At 46.1% G+C, this 11980-nt stretch overlaps 1 protein-coding gene across 1 annotated transcript in view; it reads right to left on the bottom strand.

Moving 5' to 3' along the window:
• Positions 1–4167: 4167 nt before the first annotated feature.
• The window catches only part of blmh (bleomycin hydrolase), a 105804-nt gene continuing 97991 nt past the window's right edge, over positions 4168–11980 (bottom strand). The window contains exon 12 of the mRNA XM_072469601.1: positions 4168–5700. Within this exon, the coding sequence (XP_072325702.1) occupies positions 5552–5700 (149 nt within the window). The 3' untranslated portion in view covers positions 4168–5551. The remainder of the gene's footprint in view (positions 5701–11980) is intronic.

Genomic DNA, 11980 nt, shown 5'->3' with positions numbered 1-11980 from the left:
GTGGCCGAGGCGGAGGGAAAAGAGTGCCCCCACGGCACAGGCCCGCCCGCGGATCAGTGGGCCCCGATCGCGGGCCAGGCCACCGTGGGGGCACCCCCGGGGCCAGATCGCCCCGCGCCCCCCCCCCAGGACCCCGGGGTCCTCCCGCGCCGCCTTGTCCCGCCGGTAAGAGAGGTGGTTTGATTCTCGCCGGCGGGACAGGCATTCCAGCAACGGGACTTTGGCGATTCCCGCCCCCGCCAAATATCAGGTGCTGGAGAATTCAGCAACCGGCGGGGGCAGGATTCACGCCAGCCCCCTGGCAATTCTCCGACCCAGCGGGGTGTCGGAGAATACCGCCCCATGCCACTGACGATGAGGGTACTGAAAAGTAGATGCAAATGTTACTTATTTTAAAATAATAAAAACAGACTCTACTGTTTCATGTCAGACATTACCTGTAAGTATTAAAATGTCACAGATATGTTATTAACTTTGACTGCAGGAGCGAAGTGTAAGAACTCGATGGGCTGAATGGCCTCCTTCTGCACTGTAAAATCTTATGAAAATATGGGGCGAAATTTTCCGACCCCCCGCCGGGTCGGAGAATCGCCAGGGGCTGGCGTGAATCCCGTCCCCGCCGGATGCCGAAGTCTCCGGCACCTGAGATTCGGCGGGGGCGGGAATCACGCCGCGCCGGTTGGCGAGGCCCCCCCGCGCGATTCTCCGGCCCGCGCCGAAGTCCCGCCGCTAAAATGCCTGTCCCGCCGGCGTAAATTAAACCACCTACCTTACTGGTGGGACAAGGTGGTGCGGGCGGGATCCGGGGTCCTGGGGGGGGGTGCGGGCCGATCTGGCCCCAGGGGTGGCCCCACGGTGGCCTGGCCCGCGATCGGGCCCACCAATCCGCGGGCGGGCCTGTGCCGTGGGGGCACTCTTTTCCTTCCGCCTTCGCCATGGTCTCCACCATGGTGGAGGCGGAAGAGACCCCCTCCACTGCGCATGCGTGGGAATGCCGTCAGCGACCGCTGACGCTCCCGCGCATGCGCCGCCCGGAGATGTAATTTCCGCGCCAGCTGGCGGGGCACCAAAGGCCTTTTCCGCCAGCTGGCGGGGCGGAAATTCATCCGGCGCCGAACTAGCCCCTTAAGGTTGGGGCTTGGCCCCCAAAGATGCGGAGCATTCCGCACCTGTGGGGCGGCGCGATGCCAGTCTGATTGCGCCGTTTTGGGCGCCAGTCGGCGGACATCATGCCATTTCCGGAGAATTTCGCCCATGATTTTCATGTGCACACATGATTATTCCTTGCCAACAATACTTGTAGATAATATCTAAATTTATTGGGTGTAAAAGACAAGACTATTTCTTAATATGTAACAAAAGGAACAATCTCAACTTTTCCAAGCTTTTAATACATATTTTTAAGCAGTTTACTCCTATTCATGCTACCCAATGCAGAAATGGTAGCAGTTGCTTCACAGCTCCAGGGTCCCAGGTTTGATTCACGGCTGGGTCACGGTCTGTGCGGAGTCTGCCCGTTCTCCCCGCGTCTGCATGGGTTTCCTCCAGGTGCTCCGGCTTCCTCCCACAGTCCAAAGATGTGCGGGTTAGGTGGGTTGGCTATGCTAAATTACCCTTAGTGTCCAAAAAATGTTAAGTGGGGGTTACGGGGATAGGGTAGACACCTGGGCTTCAGTAGGGTGCTCTTTGTAAGGGCTGGTGAAGACTCGATGGGCCAAATTGTATCTTTCTGCACTGTAAATTCTACGATGATTCTATGAGGATGCTTTGATTTAAAAAATCTTTGAGAGGGGTGCCCCTTAATTTTGTTTTTACAACCTTTAATTTGGACCTGTATGTACCTGTCCTGAGATCTTATGGTGTAGTGGGTGGCGACCTTGTCTCTGAACCTGACGCACCAAGTTCAAGGCGCATCCCAAGGACTTGATGGCCACGGAAGATGCGTTCATAATGCAGCCAAACAGGTGGAGTATCACCCTGTAAAATCCATCCAAACACTTGGCAGGTGGGAAGGATAAGAGCTGGAAAGATTCCTGGGCAGCTATACTTGTTGTGGAATGGCGCCCCTCTGGCGACAGATCTGCTCCAGGGAAAAACTAGCTATGGTTTGCCCTGTGCCATGGTGCAAGAGCAAAGCTGGTCAATAAGAGGTGCAAAGATTGTATTTTTATTGCTTTGAATCAGATTGACCACAAGAGCAACCAAATTATTGCTTGCTTTTTCTCTAAAATGTCAAGAAAGCAGTGTTTGCAGTTTAAATTTTTGTCCTGAACATTGCACAATGAGAACTTCCCTGCTTTCCCGTAAATAGCACAAGATCTTTTTCATCCACCTGAGTGGACAGACTGGTCCTTGCTTTGTGTCTCATTTTTAGGTAACTCAGAGAAGTGAGGCTATGTTATTCTTCGACAGGATAGTCCTTTACCTGGTAAGGGGATCTTTATTTAAAACTGAGAAATTTCATTTATTACATTGTTAACCTTCTCTATAGTTAATTTTTAAAAATTGTTAATTGGGGTTCTAAAACTGCATTTCTCTACAATAGTTAGCTCTAACATACTTTTCAAACATAATTTCTTCATTTATGAATTCAATTTAACCAATCTGCAATCAATCATTTCATAAGCATCTTAGAAGAATATCTAATAGGTTTATTTTATCAAACTGAAAGACTTTGGGCTGGATTCTCCGATTTTGAGGCTACGTCCGGAGCTTGTGTCTAGTATTACGACCAAAATGTCGGCGCCCCCCACTGCACCGATGCTCCGCCCGGTGGGGATCTAGCTGCCGCACCAGTAAAGCCCCCGGCTTTCCATGCAGATACGGAAGGAGAACTGCCAGGTCATTGGACGCTCATGCGCACGGCAGCAACCTGCAGTGGTCGTGCCGTACAACATGGCGTTGGCCGCGCGTGGACCCAGCCTGCCAGACAGTGCCCTCCTGAAACCCCCCTCGCCACCCCCAGCCCTCGCCGAAGCCCCCCTGGCCAGCGGAGCGGCTCTCCCCACCCACTGTGGCGGCGCTGGACACAGTCCGCAGCCGCCACGCGAGGTTAACAAAACCTCAGGCCACAAATGATCCACGGCGTCGGGAAGTCGGCCCTTTGGGGGCGGAGCATCGGGGAAGAGCCGTCAGGTGACGTCCCAACAGCGTGCGGCGTACTCACCGACGACGCTGTTCTGGAGGGGGCGGAGCATCCGAAAACAGGCGCCGCCCCCGATTTCAGCTTCAATGGGTATTCTCTGGCCAATCGCCGAATGCGATTTCGGCGTCGGCTATCGGAGAATCCCGCCCTTAGTTTAAGAAAAAAATCCAATTTTTCACAATGTTTAAGTCTACAGTTAGGATGGTATTTGTTTTGGAAATGCATTGCAAGGAAAGGCATATCCATTGGTTATTGCTGCTGTGAATCTAGTATATCATACATTTTACAGCCACAGTGCCTAATATCAGCATCTTGGGGGGGTCACCACTGACCAAATGACCTGGACCAGCCACTTGAACTGTGCGATGAGTAGATCAATACCTGACCCTGACAAAATCTCCAATCAGGACAGTGGTGGAAGACTTGTTTGCATTTGCGACCGTCTGCTATGTCAGAAATGACCATTTGAATTTTGCAGATCTGGTGGGCCTGTTCCCAGCTCTCCTCTCTTCACTGATAGATATATCCTACATCCCAGCATGGTGGCACAGTGGTTAGCACTGCTGCCCCACAGCTCCAGGGACCCAGGTCCAATTCCGGCCTCGGGTGACTGTCTGTGTGGAGTTTGCATTTTCTCCCCGTGTCTGCGTGAGTTTCCTCCGGGTGTTCCGGTTTCCTCCCACAGTCCAAATATGTGCAGGTTAGGTTGATTGGCCCTTAGTGATCAATGGCCCCTTAGTGTACAAAAGGTGAGGTGGGGTTACTAGGTTTAAGGGGATAGGGTGGGGGCCTGACCCTGGGTAGGGTGCCCTTTCAGGGGGTCAGTGCAGACTAGATGAGCTGATTGGCCTCCTTCTGCACTGGTGATCCCTGGTGATTCCCGCCATTGGTAACTTTCAAGTGCCATTTTACCGTGCAGAAGGCAAAGAGAAGAATCTTTTGTGAATAGTTAACATGTTAGGAAATGGCATGCCACTTTAATGGTAATAAAATACCACAATAAAAACAGAATGAGGTAACAATGTTTTGCATTCGTCTTTATTTCAATACCTCAATAGCAACTTAATGTTTCTCAGTTTGTTCTCGATACATTTGAGTAGATAATGGGGCACCGAGCCTGCACCAACATTTGCACAAGTATGTCTAGTGTAGGTCTGGTAGTGTAGCAATCTGGTTGTCACATTTACTATCCTGTTTTCCCAGGTTTCTCAGAACTGACTTTCATTTGAATCTAGTTGAAAGTAAATATAGAATGATGATGCTCTGTGGTTTGGGCCAATAAATACTTTGAACTGCAAGGACAAGGCAATTTCCACAGACTGGGCTTCAGGTTCCTGGAAATAGGTAAGAGGCAGACAAGAAGGTTAAAGATGCACCACAAAGGCCATTTGTATGGACTTTAGTAACTGGCTTCATTGTGATGTTAGACGAGGGCTGAGAATTGCTTTATAGTCCTTGGGAAATGTAACAAGAGAATAATGACAAGGGCGGTGATGGGAATAATGAAAATAGGGAGAAAATGGGTAATATTTGCCTTTTTGATTAATGGGAACATTTTGGATTAACTGAGGACAGAAACGAGCATACATTCTCCTCTGGGAACCTGTGCCAGGATGCAGTTGAAGAAAATAGGATATTAAAAGTGCCTTCCCCGATCGACGGTAAGGAATGTGTATCATCTCTTCGGAATGTCATTAACCTAGCGTTCAGTAGATTTCACGCAAGGTTTAGAGTAGAGAGGGCAATTAGGGATGGGCAATAAATGCTGACCGAGCCAATGATGCCCACATCCTGTAAATGGATAAAAATAAACTATAACCGAGATCCTTACTGTTGCTCAAAGTCAGATGGTGCTTCGCGGAGCAAAGCAACTCTCTTCGAGCTCTCCCCCTCAGACCCTCTTCCTATATCTCTTATACATTGTGCATTTATGTATGTCCTATGCTTTTTCAGTATGGAATGATGTGTCTGGACTATACGCAGAACTATACTTTTCACTGTGCCTCGGTACACGCGACAATAAATCAAATCAGTGCGTCTGTCTCACGTTTTACTTCATCAGGGATGACTTGATGCAGCCGCTGGGTATTTTATTCTGTAACAAATGTTCCGTGCCTTGAGGAACTTAGCAAACCTCCCTGAATGAGCAAAAAAAACAAAACACTTTATGCATACTTACTGAGATTGGAAAGTGGCACAATTATTTGAACGATTCTACACTTCAGGGCGGCAAAACATGAATACTTCCGTCAAAAGTCTACAATTCTGTACCGTACAGTGGTAGTTCGACAGTGAGAAAACAGTTTCGGCTAAGAGTAAGAATGAATATATTTTTATTTGCAACTTTAAAAGATTAGCACGTGGAATGTAAAAACATCCTTGTAAAATGAAGACAGTCTTGACTGTTTATGCCAGGGCTCCCATTGGATCCCAAGCTGGAAGGACTCTGGGTTCCTGCTCCATTATTTTCAGAATCTCCGCTGACACATACTTCTTGTCCACAACCACCTCGAAGACGTATTCGGTGAACCAGTCGTCTGATAAAACTAGGTAACCTTTTTAAAAAAAAAAAGAAATGAATGAATGAATCTTCCGGCAGGGGAATATTGCTGCTCTGAAAACAGCCATGGAGAAACAAAGGAATTCTTGTAAAAATCTGTTATTCCTTTACCTGATAAGCGCATTCAAAATACAGAACATCTTGACCTTGTACATCTCCTCCTCATACTAAGGAATCTAATTACTCTTACCTCCTGCTGCTGGAATGCCAGTGATATTCCTTGATTTATATTTTTTCACCAGAGATATCAACTGATAGAGATTTTTGTTTAAAGAACTTGAAGTACATGTCCGTTTTGTTACTCTCAAGTCACTCACTACCCAGGCACACACACTGCGCCAAGAACTCCATTTATTTTTTCACCACTCTAAAACTATTATGGGCCAGGGTTTAGAGAACGCCAAAGTGTATCATGGAGTTCACCTGACCCACAACTTTGAATACATTTTGGTTATGGGGAGCACAAGGGCCCACTTTACAGGTGTGATGCAACAGAGATCTAAAGTATTTTTTAAACAAAAACAATGTTTATTCTATGAATCCAGTTAACATTTTATAAATACACAGTAAACATCTTATCAACTACCAACCCTGATACTCCCCCCAAAGATACAATACTCTATAGGTAACCCTTAGTAACTTTCCAAACAACATCCATAAGTCAAAAACCGTTTTTAACAAAGACAGTAGGTTTGTATTCCTTACAGAAACAGGTATTACTTTGAAATCATCAAGTGATCTGGAGACATTCTTTAGCCTGCAGAGAGAGAGACCCAAAATACACCTCCTTGGTTTGAATGCAACTCCTCAACTGAAAACGAAACTAAAACTCAGCTACAAAACAGCTTCCAGCTCAAAACGAAAGTAAAAAGCAGAGCTAGAGCCCAGCTCCACCCACACACTGACATCACTGCAGCCACTTGAGAAGACAAACATTTCTTAAAGTGACATTCCCATGACAAAACTAATCTGTCTTTTCCGGTAAGATTATCAAGTAGAATCATAATCAATTCCCTTTATTTCAGCAATTAATAAATTTGATGTGAAAATTCAACATTCCAATTAAAAAAAAAAAAATACAAGGTCCATCTTTAAAATGCTTGGGGAATTGTAATCTTTCATACCACATTCACATACTGTGGAATATAGTTACTGTTGTCTTCTGCTGGAAGCCGGCCAGTTTTGTTGCCTCGTTTTAGATTTTTTCACCTGACACTTGTCAATTTTAAACTTAAGGTAATGTGGTTCTCATGTCATTACTCAGATGCAAGTTACAGTTCAAATCTCCTCTACATGGCCAAAGTAAGGAAAACACCCCACAGCTGTTTCCCTGAGGTAAGTTCAGTTTAGTCTCTTCGCACACTGAACTAACCAAATCTGTTGTGCCAAAAATGAGCTGTTGCTGTTGGGTGAAATTCTACAGCTCCACCCCCCCCCCCCCCAAACGGGTTCCCCCACGGCTCGTCATTGGCATCATCCAGTCCCACTGAAGTCGATGGCCATCGTCGAGGAACCCACCAGCGGGCAGGGCTGGGGAATTCTGCCTTTTATTTCAATGTTTTCTAGAGACGATGCCTTATCACAAAAGGTAGAGATGTTATAATTGAGGTGGCAAGGTGGTTAGCACTGGTGCTTCACAGCGCCAGGGACCCAGGATCAATTCCGGCCTTGCAGTGACTGTGTGGAGTTTGTATGTTCTCCCCATGGCTGCATGGACTTCCTCCCAAACTCCAAAGGGTAGGTGGACTGGCCATGCAAAAATATTGCCCCTTTGTATCCAAAGATGTGCAGGTTAGGTGGGGTTTGAACAGGAGTCATCCTGGTTAAGGTGCTCTTTCAGAGGGGTTGGGTCTCCACTGTAGGGATTCTATGGCTTTCAGTCCTGAATTTCCTTAGAAGTGTTATTAAAATTAACCCTCCCACATTATCATAGTTTTATCAGATACTGACACTATTATTGGGCTTTGAAGTAACTTGGGGTTTTACATTTTCTTTCTGGGAATTTTTTTTCTATTGCCTGCTGAAGTATATGGGCTGATCTATGAAACAGAAGACACTGAACCCGCCTCAAGGTGCGTTGACAGCTTTCTCTTTTCTGAGGGACTTCCTGACGGGGTCTCTTTTCTGGAGGGGCTTCCTGACGGGGGTCGCTCTTCTGGGGGGGGGGGTCTTCCAGGAGGGGTCTCTGTTCTGGGGAGGTCTCGTTATTAATGAGGTCTGTGGGACGGTCTCTTTATTTAGGATCTCTCTTCTCTTTATTTAGGGGGTCTCTGGGGGGTGTGTCCTTATTTAGGCAGTCTCGGGAGGGGGGGGGGGTCTCTTTATTTACGGGGTCTCTGGACAGGGTCCCTGGAGGGTCTGGTGGGGGTGGAGTGGGCAGGTCTTGCTTTTTATGGTGGTGGGGGCCTGGAGAATAAGGTGCCTGGCAAGCTAAGTAGTCATTGAGGCTCAAGTCGTCATTAAGACCCATTTGCGCCTGGCTCTGATCCCATTTTCCTTCACAATGCCGGATTATCCGCCTCGTCGGTAACTCCACTACCAGCGGCGCGAGGGGGAGAATTTCACCGAATGGTTTGTTACTTTAGTCCTAGGACATGGTTAATATTTTTACACTATAGAGAAAATCTCACTTGATGAGGTTTTAAAAAGAAAAGAGAGTAGCTCTTGTCTGGAGTTGGCCTTTGGTAGGTTTGCCAATAATTGACAGCAGAGCAAGTCATGATTCTGAAGCTAGCATTCCTGCAACTGTTCCCTCAGGTTAATACTTCAGCTATGTAAATGGCACACACTCATTCCACAATAGGTGTCAGCTTTTACGGTGCAACGTGAACAAAAAATATTGTTCAATAAATTCTTCCAGTACTCCGACCGTTAAAGTTTATTCACACATAATTACTATTGTAACACAACATTCATCCAGAACAGGCTCTAGGGTTTCTTTTTGCAGCGCATTCCATTTATTGCATTGAATTAATCTATTTTTCTACTTGCAACACTCTTAATGCAAAGGGAGCATTTTCCAAGAATATACATTTTCAACTCTTTGGGCAGGATGTTTTGTGTCGATGGAGAAGGTTCACATTGGCCGCTGGTGAATCTTCCGCACCCGCTACACCACCGGTGAACCTGCTGTAGTGGTCACCATCTCATAGAGTCATAAAGGTCTACAGCGCCAGTCAATAATAACCACCTAACTATTCTAATCCCATTTTCCAGCAATTGGCCCATAGCCCTGAATGCCTTGGCATTACAAGTGCACATCTAAATACTTTTAAATGTTATGGGCGTCTCTGCCTCCACCAAACTTTCAGGCAGCATGTTTCAGACCCTCTCCACCTTCTGGGTGAAAATGTTTTTCCTCATATCCCCTCTAAACCTCCTGCCCCTTACCTTCAATCTATGCCCCTGGTCATTGATCCCTCCGCCAATGGGAATAAGTTCTTCTTGTGTACTCAATCTGTGCCCCTCATAATTTTATACATCTTAATCTTGTCCCCACTCAGTCTCCTCTGCTCCAAGGAAACCAACCCCAGTCTATCCAATCTTTCTTCATAACTAAAACTCTCCAGCCCAGGCAACACCCTGGTAAATCTCCTCTGCACCCTTTCCAGTGCTATCACATCCCTCATATAATGTGGATTCCAGAACTACACATAATACTCTAGCTGTGGCCTAACCAATATTTTATATAGTTCCAGCATAACCTCCCTGCTCTTAAACTCTATGCCTCGGCTAATAAAGGCAAGTACACCATATGCCTTCTTAATCGCTTTATCCACTTGTCCTCCGACCTTAAGGGACCTGTGTACATGCAAAGCAAAGTCCCTCCGATCCTCGGTGCTTCACAGGTTCTTGCCAATCATCATGTATCCCCTTGCCTTGTTTATCCTGCCCAAGAGCATAACCGTATACTTATCCGGATTGAATTGCATTTGCCACTGATCAGCCCATGTGACCACGCCGTCTATATCCTCCTGTAGTTGAAGGCAATCTTGAATCCAATAGAGTTATGATCACTGTTTGCAAAATGCTCCCCCACAGATAATTCAACCACTTGTCCAACTTTGTTACCTAAAAGTAAGTCCAGGACCTCTCTTGTCGGACCTTGTATTTAAATATAAAGGCTTATAAAGTTCTCCTGGACGCATTTTACAAATTCCGCTCCCCCTGAGCCTTTCACACTATGACTACCCAATTAATGTTAACCTTGGAAGATTCCGCCAGCAGAAAGGACCAGAAAATGCCATCCTTTATTGCAGCACGTGCTAAGCATTTGCTTAATGCACCCTTTACTGATAATTAACAATTGTTTTATTAAAAGAAACTTCTCTGTTCCAGAATGTAAAACCTGATTCCTCGATTAGGTCACTGATTTACTTTTCCCTCATTTGATGCTCATGTGATAGTTTGGGTGAAAAGTAGTTCAGAACAAACTCAGATGACACAGTTATAAGTATGCTGAGCTCTGGATTGCTGTCTATTGAGAGGAATTTGGAGAGGGAAGTTAGAGGTTTCAGCTGAAATAGGGGATTAATGAAAGAAGAAAAGAAAACTTTTGTTCATATAGCGCCCTTCATAACATCAGAATGACCTAAAACACTTTATAGCCAGTCTCGTGAAGTGTAGTCACTGTCGTAATGTAGGAAACATGACACACCGCAAAATCCCACCAACAGCAGTGTGACAATGACCACATCATCTGTATTAGTGTGTTCTTGATTGATGGAGGAATATTGGTCGAGAGTCCGGGAATAGACTCCCCCCCTTCAAATGCAGCCGTGGGATCTTTTGTTTTTACCTGAAAGTTGGCACCGCGACTGCACTGAAATGTCAGCATTTTGTGCTCAAACTCTCTGATAGGTCTTGAACCGATAGCCTTCTCACTCAGAGGTAAGAATGCCATCATCTGGGTCACAGCAGAAACCTAGAGCGAAACTCTCCGTTTTATTCCCTAAGTGAGGTGACGGGCGGTTCCAGGGCAGCCGTTCCTGCTGGCTGGAATGGCGTGAAACTGTGCCCAATTCAGTGCTTGGAGCCTCATTAATTATGCACGAGCAAGCATCTCTCCCAATCACCTGGCGGGTCGAGAGCGGATACGTCCACCCACCATTAGCAGGCGGGTTCGGAGGTCCCAGCGGCATATTTAAACGCCAATGCAACACACGCGTATCACTCTCTCCAGCCCACTTGTCTTCACAATCGTGCAGGATGTCAACAACCCAGAGGCAAACGGCTAGCAGCCTCAAGAGGTTTCAACAACCATGTTCTCGAGGCCTTGGACCGAGGCCTTTGGGCACAGAGGCATGTCCTCTATCCCAGGGATGGCTCGAGGAAGCACAGCAACATTCTTCTCCGGCCTGGGAGACCATTGTCCAGGAGATTAGTATGGCTGCCAACAGCACCAGAGGTGCCACATAGTGCGGGAAGCGGATGAATAACCTCAGCTGCTTCACCAGGATAAATCCTCTCTCAATTCACTCCAGCATCAAACTTCCAGCATGGCATCATGTACTCAAATGCCAAAACTTTAAATAAATATTATAACATTTCTCAAACTTGTGTAACAGTTTGGAACAACATACTTATTGGTTATCACTTTATGTCCTGCTGTTCATTGAATTCCAAAATTACTTAGAAGCAGCATTTTTATTTTGTCTTTTGCTTGGACTGTGAACCAGGAACCTGGTAAATATCCTCATGAAAAGTGGAGTTTTACAAAATTGCTACAGCATTTGGATGTCTTCCATATCGTAATCAGATAACTTCATGGAATAGCATTTTTCAGCTTTGAGGCTAATTATCCAAGCTACTGCAACACACAAATATTCAGAGCCCCAGACTAAACATCGGACTTCCTACTGGTCAGGATCTTCATTCAACAAATTATGACCCTTAATGAATAAGGCATCAGCCTAGGAGTCAAATTAATAGCTGTCATCAGTTATCTTACTTCCGGCATGCTACTAATTATTAATTAATTTGACAGAGGCTGATATGCATTAGGGACATATTTGTTACATTACAGGGCAGCAAAATCCTAATCAGTGGATAGTCTGGGGATTTGATTATTTGTGTGTTGGAATAGCTAATAGCTTGGACAGTTTGCGTTAAGATTAATCTAATGAGGCACATCTTAATATGAAAGGGAAAATTGCTTCTTGTCACAAGTAGGCTTCAAATGAAGTTACTGTGAAAAGACTTCCGGTTGCGGCGATGCACTGCTAAGCCGCACGTTTCGGCAGCTCCCGTTCTAACGGACTTTTGGGCTCTTTTGT

Source organism: Scyliorhinus torazame, chromosome 12, assembly GCF_047496885.1.
Source record: "Scyliorhinus torazame isolate Kashiwa2021f chromosome 12, sScyTor2.1, whole genome shotgun sequence".
NCBI classification, from domain to species: domain Eukaryota; kingdom Metazoa; phylum Chordata; class Chondrichthyes; order Carcharhiniformes; family Scyliorhinidae; genus Scyliorhinus; species Scyliorhinus torazame.
This window is presented reverse-complemented; position numbering and strand designations above follow the sequence as displayed.